Source organism: Lethenteron reissneri, chromosome 21 (genome assembly GCF_015708825.2).
Source record: "Lethenteron reissneri isolate LAM-NWPU_2019-01 chromosome 21, ASM1570882v1, whole genome shotgun sequence".
Lineage (NCBI taxonomy): Eukaryota > Metazoa > Chordata > Hyperoartia > Petromyzontiformes > Petromyzontidae > Lethenteron > Lethenteron reissneri.
The window spans coordinates 1,824,038-1,845,033 of record NC_083799.1 but is presented as its reverse complement, the minus strand read 5'-3'; the positions used below and the strand labels follow the sequence as shown (position 1 = coordinate 1,845,033).

The 20,996-nt window shown below is 48.7% G+C and overlaps 1 protein-coding gene across 1 annotated transcript in view; it reads left to right on the top strand.

Moving 5' to 3' along the window:
• Positions 1-20,996, top strand: part of LOC133345018 (A-kinase anchor protein 9-like) — a 77,346-nt gene that overhangs the window by 46,128 nt on the left and 10,222 nt on the right. The window contains exons 25-44 of the mRNA XM_061555374.1: positions 2,254-2,486; positions 2,886-3,002; positions 4,726-4,746; positions 5,589-5,777; positions 6,081-6,278; positions 6,845-6,994; positions 7,411-7,587; positions 7,912-8,592; positions 9,252-9,401; positions 10,273-10,572; positions 12,442-12,577; positions 13,454-13,647; positions 14,781-15,005; positions 15,140-15,307; positions 16,673-16,868; positions 17,898-18,120; positions 18,473-18,623; positions 19,102-19,746; positions 20,343-20,554; positions 20,794-20,911. Of these exons, the coding sequence (XP_061411358.1) occupies positions 2,254-2,486; positions 2,886-3,002; positions 4,726-4,746; positions 5,589-5,777; positions 6,081-6,278; positions 6,845-6,994; positions 7,411-7,587; positions 7,912-8,592; positions 9,252-9,401; positions 10,273-10,572; positions 12,442-12,577; positions 13,454-13,647; positions 14,781-15,005; positions 15,140-15,307; positions 16,673-16,868; positions 17,898-18,120; positions 18,473-18,623; positions 19,102-19,746; positions 20,343-20,554; positions 20,794-20,911 (4,484 nt within the window). The remainder of the gene's footprint in view (positions 1-2,253; positions 2,487-2,885; positions 3,003-4,725; positions 4,747-5,588; positions 5,778-6,080; positions 6,279-6,844; positions 6,995-7,410; positions 7,588-7,911; positions 8,593-9,251; positions 9,402-10,272; positions 10,573-12,441; positions 12,578-13,453; positions 13,648-14,780; positions 15,006-15,139; positions 15,308-16,672; positions 16,869-17,897; positions 18,121-18,472; positions 18,624-19,101; positions 19,747-20,342; positions 20,555-20,793; positions 20,912-20,996) is intronic.

The window sequence follows — 20,996 nt, the reverse complement described above, 5'->3', positions numbered from 1 at the left end:
TTTGTTGTCTTTACCCCGCACCTCCCAGTTAGCACGGTTGGCTACATATGGTGCAAAACAAGTTCAACATACATTCAAAACAAAAGCAACTGCGGCCGTTCTCTGCTAGGTGGCAGTGATGAGGCTGTGGTATTCGTGCGAGAGTACGTGCACTTTAAGGCCATACTGAGCGATATATGACTAGCAGACATTATATATGGAGACAAATTCAGGATTTACAGGGCTCTTAAAATGTCATAGTTTCCATTTTGCCACTCAAGGCACTGCACCTCCTTACACTTTTATAAAACACTACGACATCCTGCACTTCTGCATTGCACTCTTTGCAGGAAGCAACACTGCGAACGGTCACCTTCACACTTCCTGCCTTGTTCCTCAGCATTTCCTTTATTTCCTTTCCCACTGGATTCAGCCTTGGAGTTGTCTCGCTTACCCCTGTCTCCTCTCCGTGCCCCGCGCACTCTGTCCTCCTCCTTCTAGTGAGCGTGGGTCCCGGTGATGGTTCTGCTCCTCCAGGTTGGTTTGGCTGCCGCACGCAGAGGTGTCCCTGGCCCGTGCGTGCCCTGCCAGTTGCTTCACGTGAAATGATTGCTCAGATCAAGACTGCTCACATTGACCTAGTCAGCCAGATTCTGATGAACGCAATCCTCCCCTTAGTCACCATTAAGTTCCCTTACGGTGGCTCAGTTGACTGATTAATGAAGATTCTGACCTGGTAGTCGTAATGAGGCAATCCCGAAACCTATCCTGCCAACGGAGCCATCATTTTTTGGGGTTTGGTCAAATGAGTACCACATTGAGGGAAAGTAAACAGTGGTTGTCTTATGAATGGTCTTGCCACCGCCATATTAATGTGTGATTTTATCTGTAGTCAACCATGAGGGTCCTGTGCGTAATGAATGCCGTCCCTTGGCTTTTTTTTTCCCTTGAATACCACAGGCCTCTATGATTGGTGCGTAGGTAATCACACACTATTTTCTCGTTGAATCGTTGATCCAGTCACGACAAAAGAGTTGTTAGCAAGAATCGTCCACTCTTCAACCACGTGTGAGCAGTCTGGTGTGGTGGTGGTGCGGTCCCTAAGTGAGGCATGCGTTATGCAGTCTCACTGCCAAGTGTGTGCTCAGCAAAAAATACATCTGCCACAGGACTGGGCACCAACGCTATGGAAACTGCCTGCCACTAACCGCCCGTTGGTGCTTGAGCTGTCCTCTCGGCCTGCCGGTGTTTAAGCTGTGCTAACACGCATGTGCTGAGGGCCCCTGTCGCTCACCGCCTCCAGCGTCCCTCCACACTAAACGGCACGGACGGAGCGCGAAGCTGCAGCCTGTGAAGTTGGAGGCTCAGTTTGTTTACTAACTTTTGGTTTTGTTTCTCTAATTGACTCATTCATACTCATAACCATTGCAACGATTCGTCACTTTGGCACAGAACAGGAACAGAGTTTGTTGTAATTTGTCAGGGTGTAGATGTGTTGCGTAGAATATATGTATGGAAATTATTACTCTTTTTATTATCCCAGCGGGTGGCAGAGAATGTAACTCACAATTGGTGGGTAACTCTGCACATTGCTCTGTGGTTGATCAAATCGGACTTACTTGGTGGTAAGTAAACTGCGGTTGAGCACTGAGAGTCTCTAATAATGCAAAGGAGTCTCTGGGATAAATTAGACTGTTAAGATAGAGTGAGATGGGGTGTATACCACCCATCTTCAAAATGTTTACAACCCCCAGGAATGTCAGTAGCATGCTCTTGACATTTTCTAGGCTCGTACGTCTGCAGGAAAACTAAGTTTGTCTGCATTGTTAAGGAGACCTATTGCATGTTAGTTACTGTGCAAAGTTTTATTTCTGAACGTATTGTTAACAAGTACACTTTTAAAGCAGTGGCTCGTACGATTCTCTAGAAGCTGTGTAATCACTGACAATTGCCTGCTATGCAAAAGTGAAAGAAAAGCGGCCGCTTTACTTGCACATTCTTACAATGTGAAAAGCGGCTCAGATTCCAATAGTTTTGTGCTAAATTGGATAAGAAAACAAGCGAGGATTACAATAAAACTATATCCACAGGAGTAATAATCAGGAAAGCCGTTTTATTAAAAAATCTCAATCCTATTAGATAATTGAGCATACATTAAAACAACCTAATTTGCTACTTTTGTTCATAATGTACCTATCAGTGTTGTAAAGTCGGTTTTGTTTGAATACCCTCGCGCCACATGTTTCTGTTTGACACGTGTTGATGTGCCCACAGGGCTCCTGCACGAAACGGAGAAGATGGCTCAGGAGAAGCGTCGGGTGGAGCAGCAGGCCGAGCGGGGGGCCCAGGAGCTGCACGGCCGTCTGCGTGCGCTGGAGGTGGCGCTGGACGAGGCCCTGGTGCGCAATGCGGAGCTGGAGAAGGAGCGGCATGCTGAGGCCAGCGACCTCCAGCAGCAAGTGCTGGCGTTGGAGAAACAGCTGAAGCACCACCGGCAGTTCATGGAGGTCAGCGCCCAACTCATTGTCGCGACTCCACTCTTCATGGAAAGATGTTCTTGCCTGTCACATCGTGTTACGCGTGGCAATGGCTTAACAGCCAAAACTCTGCAAATTAGACTCGGAGCTGTTTATACCCGTTCAAGGTTGGCTCGTTTAAGCAATGTTTAGTAGACAGTGATTTAGGAAGTGTGTTGACCATTGGACAATTTTTTAGGGCAACTCCTGACCTGTCTGTTGTCCTACAGTTACCTGAGAAATATTTTTTATATGTATATATATTCCAGATTTGCATTAGTACAAATCTGTACCAATGCATGACTGTGCCAGTGGTATAAATTAGAACAAGTTTGATTTGCATTGAATTGCGCATATAGCATAATACATTTGTGTTTGGATATGGTTTAGGAACAAGCGGCAGACCGCGAGCATGAACGGGAGGAGTTCCAGCAGGAGATCAAGCGCCTGGAGGGGCAGCTCAAGCAACAGAACAAGGCAACGCCTGCAGAGAGGGCCAGCCGCGAGGTGAGTTCCAGCTTCGTGGCGGCACTTCGACCTCACACCAAGAATGACCTGGGTTCGATTCCCGACTCGGGTGCCTTTCTGTATGGAGATTCTGTTTTCCTCCTGTTCTGCATGGATTTATTTTTCCTCTCGGAGCTAAAATAAAACAATAAAATGTCACCGGTATTGGCCAAGCATCCCAATGCTGAAAAATTATCTGCAAATGACTCAATTGGCAAAACACATTGTAACATTGTCCCCTGCTTCCAAAACTTGGCAGGACTTTCCTGAAACAGAGTCTTGGGACTCTCAGTGAGGCTTTTCTGAATAAATAAGCTTAATCATAATAATACTGGCTCCACGTGCTGTTCCATCACGTGCTCAATGAGCCGCTCATAAGCGGCTCTGCTCAGCACTGACAGTATTCTACAGCTCTTCATAAACCAATATGATTAACCCCAAATGTGTTTCACTAAACGTGAAATAACCTTACTTAACCATAATAACTTATGGAAGGAGACTACCAACGTGGTGATTACTGAAGGATTTGGTGTTTGAGACAAGCAGGTGGTGAATGAGAGGGCTAAAGAGAAATCCTGTGGATTGAAAAGAGACGAACACAAGGAGTGAGTGTTGGACGAACTGGCACTGCGAATGCTTATGTTGGGAATGGTGACTGAAGTTTATGATAGCAGACTGAGAAAAGGCATGACAGCCAGGATGTATGTAAATATGTTGAACTTCTTTCACACCCTACGTAGCCAGCTGCGGTAATTGGAGGATGGTGGCTTTGTGAAAATGTGGGGAGTAGATCACTTGAGAGGCTTAGCCTGGATATATTGGGAAGTATCAGGTATAGTATTCAATGAAGGAGCATTTGGTGGTAGCTTCTTATATGTGAGGTTGAAATTACATTTGGTAGCATGGTCACTTTTCATGGGGTGAGCCATGGGAACCTGGCCCGGTGGCCTAGAGGCACGCGGTCACAAGCACCACGTGCTGGTTATCGCAGGCCGGCTCCTATAGAACGCACTCTCCCTCAAGTCTCCAGCAGTCTCATTCTCCCCTGTGTCCTCTCTGGATACCACCACAAACCCTTCTCTTAAGCTAACTCTTCCATCACGGCTGCCCTTGATGCATCTTCCCTGAAAAAAATAAACTCCGATAGCTCTTTATTTATACCCTGTGGTGTACTCCTAACCTTCTACATTGCACATGATTATTTTTGTTTATATTTTCCCTGAAAGATGGTTGACTTCGTCTGAGTGCGTATGAGTTTATATTATACTTTGCTGTATATATTTATAGTGATTTGTTTTATGTTGAAAAGCAACCTGGGGTTTGCCTCTTTTACACCAAAATAACATTGTTCCTCAAGGCTTGTGGGTGAAGAAGCTGAAATTTTATTTAATTTTAGCAACAAAATGGATGCCTTTCTATTTACTTGCCAAATTCTGCTGTAACATTTATTTATACGTACGTGTATTACGCTGAATAGTGTGAAAAATATTGCAAATTGGTAATGTGACATTTCTCAAAGGAGTGTGCTACTATATTCATATGGCGATTAGATTTTGTGAAATGGTCGTAAATGTCTGTCTGGAATTAAGCTCCCCTTGTACAATTTTACAAAACAGTGGTTGTTTTATTTTTAATGACTATACCGTTGTAAAACTTAAAGTAAAGCTAACTCACAAACTAATTGTGTTGAATGTGTTTTGTTATGCTTTCCTTTGGAATATAGATTCAGGGTTTACAGGACCAGGTATGGTGGATTTTATCAATTGCTACTATATTCTACAATTAACCTCTCCCTTCAGACTTTTTGACTGCCCTGATTAATCAGCGCTGCCCAGACCACTGTGATTTCTCTATAAATGTGGCTTTCCTCCATAAGCAGCTGTGCTCTTTGTCTCGGGCCCTTTGATTGTGTCTCATCGACCACTACGAGTCACTGCTCCTGTGCCTGGGCCATCTGATGGGCCATCTCCTTCACTGCTACGGGCTGAGTCAGTCTTGGTCTTGTTTTCTGATGCCTCCCGAGCAATCAATGGCTGTTGCCTCATCATGGGTCCTGTGCTGCATGAGCGCTGGTCTGGTGCCCTTGAGCTGCCTTCGCAATGCCTCCCCGGTCTCACAGCTGCCACATCTCCCCTGCAAAGGGTTTTGATGACTGACTGCGAATTGTAGATCGTTCTTGAGCTTTGTAATTAAGTTAATGCTGTTACTGTACAGACTTGCATAGTCCTGAGTAAAAACAAAAACGAGTATTGTAAAATATTGTCCCGGTATAAGCAGATGTGCATTATGTTTATGTATATTTCAGAATTCTTTGTTGCCCTGTTTATATACTTTTGTATTTTAAAAGATTTTTCCTTTCTATCTCTGTGGCTTATCATGTGTTTATATCACAGTATTCGTCCCCATGCCTCGTAATTCCTCTGTGTTGTTGGAAACCTGTGTGCGTCCCCACAAACAGCGCCTTGCGTATCCACCCACCCTCTGTGCGCGTGGAGGTGTACATTGCCCTGTGTTTCCTTGTGCGCATTGCTCTGTGTGTGCTGCCGTGCGTGCTGCATGTGCCTGCCTGCGCTGCTGCCGCGTCAGGTGGAGGGCCTGGAGGAGGCAGTGCGAGTGCGCCGTGCTCGTGAGGCCGAGCTGCTGCGTGAGCACTCGGAGCAGCGCTCGGCGCTGAGCGATCGAGCCGAGGAGGCGGAGAGGCAGGCCCAGCGAGCCACCGCACAGCTCCAGCAGCAGCTGCTCAGCCTGCAGCAGGCGCGCGACGATCTCGCACAGGTGCGTGTCGCTCCCCCGACGGGTGTCATCGTCTCTCGCTGCTTGCCACATTCATGGCAGAAGATGGATGGACTATATTTATAGCATCTTGGTGCTCGTCTCTATTTAAGTCCTCCGAGCCAGTGGGAGCGATTCATTCGGTAAGATAACCACTTCGTACAAAGTGATATTTCATATCGAGAAATCAGATGGATTCGGCTGTGTGCGCCTACGCACACACGTGCCATAATCGTCCGTGATGTTGATCGATCCCCGAGTTTTGAGCTCGCGCCGTCACGTGACCGTTGTGCTGCGTGTGCCCAGGACAACGAGGCGCTGCAGCAGCAGCAGTACGCGCAGCTGACGCGCATCTCCGCGCTGCAGGCCGAAGTGGACGAACACCGGCACCGCTCCGCCACCCCGGCGCCTCCGAGTGCAGTCTCCATGAGCCCCACCGACGCTGCCACGCTGCGTCAGCAGCTGCAGGAGGAAAAGGAGGCGAACGAGCGCAAGAGCAAGGAGGTGCCCGAGCTGCGCGTCCACACATTCGGCACTGCTCCTGTGATTGCTCCACCACCAGTGTGCTGCACTGTGTTGAGTTCTCTGAGCAGCGTGATCGAACTAGATGTGTGCATTGGGGCTGTGTGTAGCCTTGTTCCATACATCTTGTGAGTCCCTCACTCTCACTCTCCCTCTCCATCCCCCTCCCTCGTCTTCCCCCTTCCTCTCAGTCCCTCCACCCCTTTTTTTCCATACCCCCACTGTTTCCCTCTAGATCTCCCCACTCCATCCCCGCTGCACATGCGCTGTTTCCCCACCACCTCTTTCTCTGTGCCCCACCCCCTCCTTCTCCCCTGCCTCTCCCCTCCCTCTCCAACTCCACAAGTAGGATAAGTTAAAATAATTAATTAACCGGTATGCGTCTTGTTGATTTCAGAATTTGTTCAAATGAATGACACGTATCTAATGATGAAAAGTGAATTGAAAATCCTACCGGAACTTCCTTTTTCAAAAACAGTCTGAGCTTATTGTTTTATCTGTGGTCTGTTACTGTGAATGAATCTGCGATGGTTAATTCCTCACCTCAGATGACTCATCTGGAAGAACAGCTGGAGCAGTTTCGTGAGGAGCTTCTCAACAAGTCTGAGGAGATTGGACAGCTACAGATGCAGCTGGAGATCCAGAGGAAGCAGGCAGGCCACGCGACGCAGCTGCAGCAAGGCAATACCCACATGAAGGTGCTCCCCACACTCACCACGAGGATTTATCAACGTGCTCATTGAGCAATAATTGGTCATTACTTATTACCACTGATATTGAAAAAATGTATACATTATGCATGTCCGTCTGTTGATCAGAATATCTGTAACATGGGGTCACAATAACTCTCATAAAGATAAGCCAATATGAACAACATTTTACTATAAAGTAGTGTTGCTGTTAGGGACTTAGCCTTTTGAAAACCAGGTGATGGTGTCACGTCATGCGCTGTGTGATGTAATCTCATGCTACACGAAAGGTATGATTTACAACAGATAAATATACTTAAGGTTTTGAGCATGATGGTGGAAATGTTGTCTTACTCATCAATGTTTATACACCACCTCCAGAGCTGCCTCTAAAAATATATTTGGTTTTCTTTCTTGTGGTGAAGAAGGTAGAGCTGTCGGAGGCTGAGGATGCAGGAGGTGACAGGAGAGCGGGAAAAAAGGAGCAGGTGCTTTTGTCACTGCCGGACGCTCTGCTGCAGGAGAAGAACGCAGAGATCGACCAACTGACCTTGCAGGTCCAGCAGCTGACGCACGCCCTCCAAGCTGCCCCACCTAGCCAGGTGATGACCTCTCATGCCCTTCGTATCAACACGAGACCAGACCAAGTCAATTGACAGTGGCTCCCTGCTCTAAAGAACATTGGGCAGTACTTATCTCCATTGGTGGTCCTAAGGCACATGGAAGAGATGGCCATTATAAAGGTTAGCAGTTGAGATGTGCAACATTTCCCTATTTTGAATTATGGAGATGGTTTGACTTTTGGTTTTTATGAAAGCGTCGATTATTGAACATTTTTCCAAAGACCTAGAAAAACTGAGGGGCACAGATAAAAAAACACACTTGCTGACCTCTGCACACTGCCTCCTCTGCCCCTGGCCTCACAGGCCTTGCAGGATGAGAATGAGGAGCTGCGTGCCGAGGTACGGTGTCTGCGGAGCGACGTGGACAGACTGCGGCGGCAGCACGAGGAGGAGTTAGAGCGCACCCACGAGGTGATCGCGCGCATGCAGCGCGAGCTGCCCCACGCCGAGGCAACTCTCCGCGCCCCACAGCCTCACGCCGACTCACTGCTCTCCGAGATGGAGCAGCACAGCCTGGAGGCTCTGGCACGGGACCAGCCAGGCCAGAGCCAAGCACAGCCCAGTGGGGGGCCGTGCACCCCAGAGGAGCAACTCGCAGACAATGCAAACGAGCAGGAAAAGAAGCAGGTGCTAGAGGAAGCACGGAGGAAGTTGGAGGCGCTTAAAGAAACCTACGAGGTTGTCGTAGAAGAGCACAGGTTGCTGAAGTTGCAATTGGCAGAACGGGACAATGATAAGTCAGCGCTAACGGAGCAGCTGGGAGAGCTGCAGAGAACAGTGGCATTCCAAGCGGTTGCAGAAGAGGAGAAAGCGGTCGCTCAGCACGAAGCCACGGAGGCCCTTCAGGCGCAGGTACAGCAACTGCTTGAGCAGCTGGAGGAACAACGGCAGCTGGTTGAGCGCCAGACGGAGGCTCACACACACACGCAGCAAGAGATCTCTGCCACCGCAGCCGAGGAGAAGCGGCAGCTGGAGGAAGAGCTGGTAAGCGAACACACTGGAGCTGCCATGTGGTGCCCACTGTGTCGTGCAGCACCTTGGTAATTGTTAATTTTTAGTTTGGCTGACGTGTTTATTTTTGCCTCTACATACTCCTGACCCCCCGATTTCACCATGAAGATTAAGTAAATTGTCAAAAGTATTTTGTTTTATATTTCGACTTTGTGTTGCCTAAAAGTGCCAAGTATAAAGCATCTAGCCCGTTTACATCTCTAGCCCGTTGGAGTTCTAGTTAGAGCTGGTGTTAGTCACTAAGTCACTTACAGTTGGTGTGAAGTGGGACGAGCATATATTTCATGTCTACTAACACTGCCAGTTGTCCATCACTTGATGGAGCATCACTCCTTATTCTATGCTGTTCACGATGTCTGGAATTCCCTCCCCGAGTCTCTCCTTCCTGTTCTAGTTCACCCAAATAGCCGCTAACTATTACTCCCTCCCCACTTCAATAACCACCACTGTAAACTTTTTTCCTCAGTCAAAATAAATCTCTCCCCTTTTCTCTGATCACAAGCACGTTCTTCCCAAGCTCTAATGTTTCACTCATCCCTTTTTATACAGCATCTTGAGATATCATCGTGTTCACAGGCCTCGTAAACCCAAACTGAGCTGTTTCCACATTGTCTTTTGTAACTTCCAACCAGGCGAAGGTGAGATCAGAGCTGGGAGTTGTGAGCATGAGCATGGAGGAGCAGGCGTTGGCCCTGACCGCACTGTCCGCCCAGATGGAGTCCAGCACTCGCCTCGCAGACGCACGTGCGGCGGAGGCGGCCGGGCTGGCAGAGCGACTGCAGGTGCACCTTCCACGTGTCGAGGGGACCAATGTGCTTGGGCAGTCGTGAGAGTGTCGCAGATGTACTTGGGAAGTGGAGCTTGCAATGCGTGGGGCATGTGCGTAGGGTGGAGGAGGGAAGGTTACCGAGCATTACATTGGCACCCAGAATTTGACAACGAAGGGGAAGATTCTAGATTTTAAGTTTTCGTGACTGCAGGGATCCATACTCTTTGGTTCTTTCGGTAAGTCACGTAGGTATAAAATAAATTTAATCACGACGTTTCGGGCGCAACACAAGTGCCCGTCATCAGGTGGAACAACCACAGCAATAATAATAACATCCTTCCAATGATTGCTCAATTTGTATCCATCTTCTCGGTTGAAGTTATGTCTGTTTATATATCTGGATGGCTTCATGAACAAACCTTTGATGGTAGCCCAAAGACGTAAAGCCACCTGGTGGGATGTTGTAAAAGCAGGGTATGGAGTTCAGGCATCAACTGTGAAATCTGTGGAATTTGCTAGAGGAAGGAAATGATGATGAGGTGTTCTCTAGCCATGATAACCCCTTGGCCTTGCATATAATTGACCTAAGATCTAGTATTGAGGCTTAGACTTTCCATCATCCCTCTGGGATCATGAAAATGAGTACCACTTTGTGGTAAGTCAACAATTATCCTATGGAGTGACTAGCCTCCATAATGGAAATATGTAATTCCCACTAATAGGTGAGAGCCACCAATTACCCCTTTCTTGTATGAGCAGGGAGACACTTTGTAATTGTTGAGAGCAGGAGGTTTAATCTAGCATCCCTGCATTGCTGGTTTAATACTCAGACACATACACACAGCCCATTGCTTCGAATCTAACGCAAAGGGTGTTTACTGCAGGAGGAGGAGGCTGCGATGGCAGAGCTGCTACAGCAGACAGAGGAGCTGCGTGCTACCATCACCGAGAAGGAAGACTCCGTGCAGCAGCTGAGCGGGGAGTGTGAACGATTACAGCAAGAGCTGAAGCGGCGGTTAGAGGAGGTGACGTCGCTCACCGTCTCCTCGCGGCCGGCCTCTACACGTCCAGCCGGAACCCAAACTGAGGCAGGGGAGAGCGTGACTGAGGAGGGAGAGTGCTCAGACAGGTCTTCATCCCTGGCATCAGAGAGCTCATCCCTTGGCCTGGGCATGGCCAGCAAGGTAAGATTGGCCAGTGGTAAACATACAGATCGATCAGTGGCCTTTTTCACAGATTATTAAATGTCATGCGATGGGGCATGCCCTAAAATAGAACACTCCGCAGGTGCGATTGGGGTTCATGCAGAGATAGGGGCAGTTAGGTGCCAGTAGAAGGAGAAAGTAAGATGGATGATGACCTGTCTGTGGAGTTTGAAGTGTTGTTCCTGAATAAGCCAACCGGCAATATATACCCATTGTAATTTATATGCATTTATTATCCCCCCCTTCGCACGTGAAGGGCTCACAAGTGACATCATCACAGCTTTCCCTCTATTTAAAGAACGAAACAGGAGGATTTCTCCACAAATCTGGCTGTCACCTGATGAAGCTAGTTGTAATTACTGGCGAAACGTCGTACTCAGATTGTAAATGTCGGGTGGTGGCGGGTTTAACGACACATTTATATTTACGAGATCTAATCCAAAAAATATATATTATGCATGTTATGTATGCTGATGATCTGGCAATTGATGCTTACTCAGGAGGAGTTGAAGGCACAGCTGCTGAACCTAGAGCGTGCCACTAAGAGGGTGGGGCCTTACCATCAGCCCCACCAAAACTAAGTACCTGCCTGGGTATTTTGTGTCATCAAACACTTCACACCCTCAACTCCCCATTGGTAATGGGGCAGTTGTGGACATCGTGGAGAGTTTTCCATACTTGGACAGTGTGCTTATGACCAGCTCCGGTTTGACAGCAGAGGTCTAACTCCAAATTAGTCGAGCGGAGTTATCTTTTCATTGGCTGCATAATGCTGTGTGGAAGCTACCTGGTCTGTCGCTCCACATGAAGCTTTGAATCTTCTCGGCCAAGGTCATGTCCCTTCTCAATGCTTGTGCAACGTGGACCTCCCTAATTTAACATCTTCACTGGTTAGAACATTTAGGCTGGCCTGCCTATGATCCATCCTGGGTTTAACCAGGATAGATTGTCTGAAGAGCTCACAAATCCTTGAAACATCTGGACAAAGTCCCATCAGAGAGCTCCTCCAGCAGGCAAAGCTGCATTAGCTGGATAATGTAGCCCGCATGCCCAGCCATCGCATGCCTAAACAGCTTTCGGCCAGATAGAAGGGGCTAAATGGGCATGGCACGGGCTAGAGAGGTGATGGAGTGATGTGGTACAAGAGGACGTGGAGCTGAGTGGACTTGCCAATGACTGGTACCAGCGGTGCCAAGATCGGCCTCTGTGGGGGAAGCTCGTAAAGGACACTACTGGGCAGTTGGAGGCAGTCGCCCTCCAGCAACAACGAAGGGCAGAGGAGTGACGCTTACAACACAGCAAGTTGGCACAGTAGGGGACACAGGTGGTGCATCGGCCAGTCATCTCAGTCACTCAACCCATGGAACCTGGGTCTGTCCCGTGACCTGCCAGCGGTCGTTCGACACTTCACGTGGCCTAAAAGTGCATATGAGCTGGCACAGGCGCCGTGGTGATGTCACCGTCACTTAGTGGCGAATGGTGGTGGTTGTTATTCTGGGTGTATGTGCGTGGGTGCATGCGAGTGCATGAGTCTGTTTGGGTACATGTGTGTGTGGGTCACTGAAGAGGGTACATTTTTCCCACTTGTGTCCAACACCAGTAATGATTATATTTGAACTAGTCCTGGGTTTCCCCTAGGTCCATTCAGCCTTAAATGAGTACCTGGTGCGGTGCGTAAACAGCACTGAGGAGACAAAGGCGGCCGGGTGTAATGCTGGCCACCCACCCCCTCATATGCCGTGCTGGCCTTTAGGTGTTCAAAAACAGCACTTTCCCCAACAGTCTATTAAGGCTATCTGGGAGATCTTCATCGTCGTTTGGGTGAGTTAGTGCCGTGTGTATTTGCAGGCAGGGGCCATGGTAGAAGCCCACAGCTCTGTGGAGCGCATGCGCTTCCCAGTGTCTCCCTCCGCCTCGACACTTGGGGGCTCCACACTGTCTCCGCTCTCGCTTTCCCATCACATCAGCTTGCCTGGTGAGAGTGGTGAGTCGGTGCCCTCGCTCGCACGCACGCCACTGCCAGTCATTGTGTCTTCCTGCTCAAGTGAGAAATGTGGTGCCACTTGTCTCCATTGGTCACCCATATCCAGTGTAAATTCCACATTCCAGTGACAGATGTTATAATTTCCATAACTTGTAGATGTTGAGTTAATACTGTTGAATACAAATTCTAAAACTAAATTGTCAACTTTACAAGTATGTTACATACATCGCTATCATACACTAAATGCTCAGTAATATACAATAAGGCTGGCAGCAACATAAGTGAGCATTCAATAATTTATATTTTCCTATATAGCCACATGGTATTTCAGCATCTACAAAAATATCAACCCTCGGTTTAAAAGTAGGTACAGCACTTGTATCTGTTGGAGATTCTGGAAATTCCACTTTACCTTATTATAACCAGCACACACATGTTGTGTCAACATTCAACTAACATTTTGAATCTAGGCAAACCACCATCATATGCATGCACATGAGCGTAAGCAATATGGCATTGACACACATGGCCAGCTACTGGTAAATGTTGGCAGGTTACTCAAGTTAATCTGCTGAACTGGGCGTGCTAAATATACAGTGGCTGCACATGTTGTGGGCAACAGTGGCAGAAGAGTTTGTACGCTACAAACCTGGTGAGCCGAATCCACATCAGTGAACCTGTCTTAAGTTTCCTTCTGTGTCAACTCAGCCTTCATTGAGTACCTGTGTGCACATGAACACTGAAGATACCAAGACTGTCGGGCATGACGCCGGCCATATACCGCCCCGTCGTCCCTTGTGCTCGCTGTTAGCACTTGCCCCAACAGTTCTGTTATGTTATACGGGGAACATTTGTCTTTGTGTGTCTCTGTGGCAGAATATGAGAGTCTAAGCTGCAATCTGAAGCGGGAGCTGGACATGGCGGATCACCTGGACTCACGGCTTGTCGCTCACCTGCGGCACCAGCAGCTGCAGGCCTTGGGCTCGGACGAGCGAAGCAGTGGGCGAGACAGCCCCTCTGTATTCGAGGCGTCCTCGCTCAGCGAGCCTGCCCTCTCCACCCCACTGCAGGTCCGCGATCGATACCTCCACAAAAGTGCCTGACATCAGAGTAACTTTGCAAAAAAATTTTTGAATGTGTTAATGAGTGCATTCTGCCCTTTGGCAATGTTTTAGAGAGTAACATTTCTCACATGTGACTTTAAAAATGGAGTATTCTTATGGTAGAGCTGACTGGCTCGTGGTGGTTAATGCCACATGCGAACGGTCTGCCAACACCACTGACATCCTGAGTTTAAATTCGAGTTTAAGGTGCCTATGATTAAATTGTATTCTCAAGTGTAGCGAGTAAATGATTAACCAAATAAGCCAACAACACAAATAAGCCATCACCTATTTGTTTATTGACATGGCCATGAGGATGAAAACCACTTGTGCTCCATATGCTCATTGTATTGCATGATACAAATGGCCCTCTTACTTTCTTCTCAACAAGTTATGGAATATTATAAAAACCATGAACAAAGTGGAGCAGGAGAGTGTTGTTAAAGATTTAATGCGTGCATTAAGGTGTGTGTGAGATGCGTAGCGGCTCTGAACTATATTATTTTTGAACAATTTTTCCCTTTTATTTTAGTGGAACATCATTGAACTCCTAAATATTATTCGCAGATAATCATTGATAACTTCCTTTGATTGTAGAGCCTCAATATAGATGAACAACTCTGTGGGAATAATTACTCTGAAACCCTTATTCTTTACATTTGAATCCCAGAGCAATTATTAATCCTACTCTGTAATTACTTTTGCCTTTTCCTTTCTGATAGAATTGTTGCCACTAATTAAAGTATAGAAATCTCTCTTTTTCCCATTACCTCATCGAGTTCAGCTATTCCGAATTAATGTCTCCCAATAATGTCTGCAGATTAGCAAGATTCTATTAATCTCACAGAACCTGTGTGTTGTATGTAGCAGTGGTTACATTCATGAGGCATTATATTGATACTCAGTGATTCATTGCTCCAAGCTCCTTCACTAAACCAACTGAGGCTATAGCTCATGGATCAAAAACGTTTGGGGACTAGGGGCCGTAGCTTAGCCATAACGTAGAACAGAATATCCGCTTCTATGAATATCAATCAAATGAGCACCACCTATCGGTATACCATTTGGAAACACTCTGTAACACTTGCTGTTACCGACAGGACATCCTGACTGTTCTCCACTGGGAAAGTGAGAAGGTCCTGGCTCTTTCTGAAAACACACAAAGGCCGGCACGGGAGCCGTTGGAAGGTGCAGATGCCCAGCAGGGGGCAGGCACGGGCCCTGACGTCACCAGCACCTGGCTGCAGGAGAAAAGGGTGCTCCTTCAAAACATAGCTGCACTCAAGGAGCTCCTGGCTCAAATGTCCAAACAACCAAGTCACGAGGTGAGGTTGCATTGTTAATGGCTTATGAGTGACATGCTTTGTTTACAGTAAAGATGCAGCTCAAAAAACCAACAGCTGTTGTTTGTAAATGTATATCTGGACTGGGTGGGTTGTGATTTCGGTGTCCTTCACAGGACGCAGCTGAATCTGACTGGAGGGGGGAGTTTATCCGTGCGCTGCTGGCGACATTCGATGCAGAACGGCGCGCGCTGCTGGTCTCCTCTGCTGCCCAGCCTCCCTTGGGCCATGCGCCCACACACGGAACCACAGCACAGCAGCTGCTGCAGCTTTTCAGCAACATGGTGTGGCATCATACTAAGAGGGCTCACTCCAGCCTCTAGCCCATGTAACATCCCACAGAGAGAACTCACTCCAAACTCTCGCCCTGTAGGCAATACCTGGCTGCAGAATTTATGGGCCCTGGTTTATGGTCCACATTAGTACACCGTGGAGAGGAGTATCGATGTGACTTTACCGAAAGACCCAAAGAATATGTGGAGAGGAGCTTTACCAATGGGCCTTTTTTGTAATTTAAAGCTTCTACTGTACCCACAATTACCTTGATAAGGTTGCTAAGCGATTGACAGAAGAAAAATACTAAAAATGTAATCAGGTGGGAAGATGGAGGAAGGTGGTGCACTACAGAAAATGAGGAAAGCAGCAAAGTACTTTGTACACTAAGATCAGGAAACCAGCGCCGTTCCCTTGGCTCGTGGCTAAACGCCATTGAGTGGGATTAGGGGTAGAACTAAGGTCAGGATTAAGGTTAGGGTCTGCGTTGGCTTCACTTAACTGCATTTACACAAGGCAGCTCATTCTATGCAAAGCCCAGTGTTTATCAGCACGCAAGTAATGTGAGACCAATTCAAACCAACTTCGTTCTGAACCCTGCTTAGTTTCAAAAATATAACGAGATCGGGGGCTCTCTGGGTACTAGTGTAATGACAACTTGACACTTGTTTTGAGATGGTGTCTTTATTATAGAGAGACATGTTCACTCGAACAGGCGGAGACCCCACTGCAACAGCCCCGAGTCTCCTGTGCATCTCCCTTATATACGGACCGATGCCACGCCCCTATTCCCGAACTTTCTCGCTGGCTCTAGACGCTCCCTCCACCAGCAGACTCTACCGTTCTCTTCCGTCACGTGGCCACGCTCCTATTCTCGATCATTCCTATAGCCACCAGTCCCTTCGTGTACTGCAAGCTGACTCCCCTTTCATTACCTCCCGTGGCCACTAGCCCATTCGCACTGTAGGCTGACCCACCTGGCATTACCTCCCGTGGCCACTAGTCCACTCACACCACAGGTTGACTCTACTGTCGTTACAGTAGGATGGCGACCACCATTCACTTACAGGTTGTCATAGGGCTTGTGGGGATACGGGGTGGGCAGCAACATTATTGAGCCTGTTGGCACTCGTCTTAGAGCACTAATCTTGGGATTGCATACAATTTTAGTTTGTTTGTCTAGGGTAGATACAATAAGTACCACTTTGTAAGATGTCACTATTTGTTGTGCTATGGAGAGACTGATCCTTCATAATGTGGAATTTTAAGCACTGGTTCAGGACCTCTGTTCGCCGTGAGCACCGCTACTAAGCTTTTTTGAGCCTGCGGGACGCTGCATGGCATGGTGCTCACGGGCAGCTTTGTGTGAGGAGCAGGAGCGCATGGAGACATCGGTGCTCGCGGGGCTGGAGGCTGCAGAGCGAGCGAGTCTGCTGTCTGAGCTGGGCACGCTGCGCTCCGAGGGCCGGGTCGCAGCCCTGCAGCACCAGGAGGAGGCTCACCGTCTCCAGGCGGACATGGCGAGCCAGCAGGATCAGAGCGCCGTGAGCAAGGGGGCGCTAAAGCGGCAAGGTGCTGGCGCGCACTCGCACCACAGTTGGTGAACGAGGGAGTACCCACGCTTTAGCCAACCGCATGCACGTCGTGTCTGGTGGTATACATTGTGGGTACTCCTCCTCCAAGACATCCGGCCAGCATGGAAGAGTAGGCCAATTTTCCTTGAGAGGGGCTTTGTGAAGCTCCCTCTAGTGGAGGCCTCTCTGCCAACAGTGGTATAAATAAGTGCAAGGTTGAACTTTACGTTTAATGTCTTCCACACATGAGCAGCAATTACATGTTCAACCAATAATTGTGCGTGCTGAGTGGTTGAACGCAGCACCCTGGTGAATGCGCACGACTGGCAGTCAAGTTGTAATGTGGGAAACGTGAAGAATATGTTATTATATTGGTTTTGAGCCATCTGGCCAGGATTGGGCAAGGACGTTGCTCACTTTTCACCCAGGCTACTGGAGAGAACAGACTAGGTATTTCTTAAGTTATCACTAAAACAACGAACAAGTATATATTTAAGAATGCACAAGTAATAAAAACAAATATACTATATTCTTGGTTCTTTCGGTAAAGTCACGTAGAAGGGAAATAATAAAATAATAAAAATATAAAACAATAAAAATTCTCACGACATTTCGACTGCAACACAAGCAATCATCATTATTTTATTATTGTCCTTCTACGTGACTTTACCGAAAGAACCAAGAATATGACTCCCTGCAGTCACGAAAGCTTTAAATCAAAACAAATATACTATTAAGAATAACATTTTTGTTACTTAAAATGTTGTGAATTATTCTCATGTTGCCTGGGATACTGTTTCAGTATCCAACCAAGCTATTTAAAAGACTGTTAGAACCAACTGATCTCCAAGAGTAAAATGATTGCAATTTAAATCCAGTACTTAAACGCCATATATCTGGGTGTGTACGATAGTTGTCACTGTAAGGCACCGCGCGGTGATTTCGATGCAAGCGTGTGGTGTACCGTTACTGCGCCCTGTGATGCGGTGTGCTTTCGCCGCTGCACATCGCTCTTCCCTCGCCACAGTGGAGCTACTCGAGTGCAAGCTACAGCAGGAGCAGGCTGTGGGCGCCGAGCTGCAGACGGAGCTGGGCGTGGAGCGAAGCCGCGGTGCCACGCTGCAGAGAGAGGCGGCTCACGAGAGGGAGCGCGCCGCCGCGCTGGAGGGGCAGCTGGCACGCCTGCAGGCCGAGCTGGACAGCGCGGTGGGCACGTGGCACCAGCATGCCGCCCAGGCTCAGGCGCTGCTGTAAGTGACACCTCACTGGCACTTATTCTAATGTGTAATTTCTCAATCAATTTCCCAACCAATACAAGTTGGTCTTTTAAAGCGTCTCGTAATGCAAAAGGGGATTGTGTGCATATTGGCAGCTTGTAAAAGAAGAAGGGATTTGTCTAGGTTATTTTAACCGTGGGAGAATGTTCAGGGAATCTAAAGGGCAGGGAAGGTAATGTTACAGGTGAGATTGAAAACCCTGCATGAGGAGATTCAGGCAGAGGAAAAGACTAAAAATTCACATTTACGTGTCATCAAGTACAGTATTGCTGCCTAGGTTTCTCCCACATCTGTATGCATTGCCTGTGTGAATGTGCGAGCACAGAGCTGAACTGCAGGAGAAGGAGGGCGAGATTTCTCGTCTGAGGGAGGCACTGAGTGCAACCAAGGTCAACTTGGCCCAGGAGAGGCGGAGCGGTGCCGATACCCAACCCTGTGGCCTGGGGAGCCAGGGAGATGCCGGCACGACTTTCACGGTGTGTAGAGGCCAGTGCGAAAGTCAACAATGTGACCGAAGGTTCACGAAAAGTTTCTTTTGTTTTCCATATTTTTACTTAATTTAACTTCTTTTATCCAAATGTATGCCGTGCCTCGTGGCATATGAGGTAATCTAGTTCCTCCACTCCCGATCTTTGCCATCCTTTTAGCGTTGACCCATATGGTACGCCCCTCCACGAGGTAATCTTTCATGATGCCCTTCCACATTCTTATCCATCTCCCTTTTGCTGTTCTTCCTGGTTGTATCCATTTCATGCACTCTTCTTTGCTCTTCATTCTCTTTCCTTTCTCATTGACTTGACCAAACCATTTCGGTCTCTTCATTCCTCTATCTTATGCAATGTCTAAGTTTGAGGTTGAGGAGACAATGTGTTTTACATTCCATTGCCTTGACAGGCTGTGAGCTGTTTTTTGTTTCCGCATGATAAATGTGTGTTTCTCTGCGATCATTGGCAGCAATTGCATGTGGCGCTGGAGAAGGCCACAGCGCACTCCACACAGCTCTCGTCCACCCTGGAGCAGGAGCGAGAAGCTGCCGTGAGGCACCAGCGTGACCTGGAGGCGGAGCGGAACAGCCTGAAACTGCGCTTGACCCAGCTGCAGGCCGCACTGGCCGCTGAGAAGCAGCACGTAGGCGAGCTGCAGGTCGCCCTCACAGCGGAGCTCGACCAACGGGAGAAGGCCCCGAGCGGCAGCGTGGCGAGGCCAGTAGACAACGTGTGCAGCGGAGATAGCGGGGAGAAAAGGGCCGCTGCTCCGGAGCCGGTGCTCGTGGAGGAGCGGGAGGTGGCGGCGCACCACGAGCGGGGCCTGCGGGAGGAGGTAGAGGGACTGAAGGCCGATGTGGCGCACGCCGGCCGTGAGCTGGAGCAAGAGCGCCGCGAGTGCAAGCAGCTTCGCAGGGTGGTACAGGAGCTGCAGGCGCAGCTGGAGGAGGCGGCCGAGGCTCTACGGCAGGAGAAGCAGCTGGCGGCACGCACGCTCGCGTCTGCGCGTGCTGCCAAGGAGGAGCAGCGCAGTGTGCAGGAGCGGTGCCGCCTCGAGCACGTGGTGCACATCGAGCAGCAGGAGCAGGAGCTCAGGAGAGCCAGGCAGAGGCTGGTGAGGCATTATGCACATTGCTGCCATATGGCTCCAAAGAGTTTTAAATCAAAGTGTCTCTGTACTCAATTAACCCTTGGAGTGGTGTTCTTCGGTTTTGTCAACCCCAAGCTAGCTGTGAACTTTCCACGTTGGTAGGATGGGGGGATCAGTTTTTACAAAGGATAACTCGTGTGGACTTGTTTGAAGCACTGAATTCACAATGTAAATGTGTCTTTTTGAAGTGCCAGAGACGCCCTGATATTTTTAGCAGTCTGCGGTAAGGCTTTATAAAATGAGCATGAGATTTTGGTTGCCAGTTGTGGTGGTATGGTTGTATGAACCATGAAGAGCAGCTTCATGGTCATGTGTGCCGACGTTATGGTCCCTATCTGCCAAATTTAATGAAGGTACTTACAAATTAGTTGATTGGGAAGCCAAAATCACCCTTCACTGGCCGGTGCTGCGGTCACTTTGTCCCACACAGGGACAACTGCCACTGGGGAATTATCCCCTACCACATGGCGCCTCAAGGTGTCTTGCATGGGAGGTGTGGTATGCATATTAAGTGCGAATGATATCTGTGACGTGAGCGCCAGTGTGGTCCTGTGCCGCAGCTGGAGCTGGAGGAGTGCTGCCGGCGCGAGCAGCAGGTGGTGCTCGAGTTGCGCCAGACTGTGACCTCGCAGAGGAGTATGGGCAGCACCCCCCCCGCGCTGCCCGCCGTGTCTCTCCAGGGATTCGCTGGCACCAGCCTAGAGAACACCATGCATCGCCTGCAGCTGCTGGTGCTCAGAGTCCATGAGCTGGTAACGCGCATCAGCAACCGGTACGTGGCAACTCACGGTGGAGATGAAAATCCCATCACAGCATCCACGTTTAAACAAATGTGTAATAGTATGATGTGTAAGGGTCATGTGTTGTGGTGTGTTGTGTAGTGGTGTGTAGGGGGGGTGTTTTGTGTTGTATGTAGGTTTGGTGTGTAGTGGCGTGGTATGTACGGGCGTTGTGTGTAGTGGTGTGGTGTATCGGGACGGTGTGTAATAGTGAAGGTTGCTTGTCGACCAGGCTGATGGTGCTGCTTGGTGATGGTTCGGACGAGGAACTGGAGCAGATGCAGAGGAGCCTCAATGACCTGAGCAATGAGCTGAGGCAGATGCAGTCCACGCTGCCGAGCTCCACCAAGGTGCCTGGACCACCGGACCCCTCAGCAGTGTAGCCTCACTCCGCCTTGTGTCACAACGTGCTGCTTCCATAGTAACGTGTTTCAG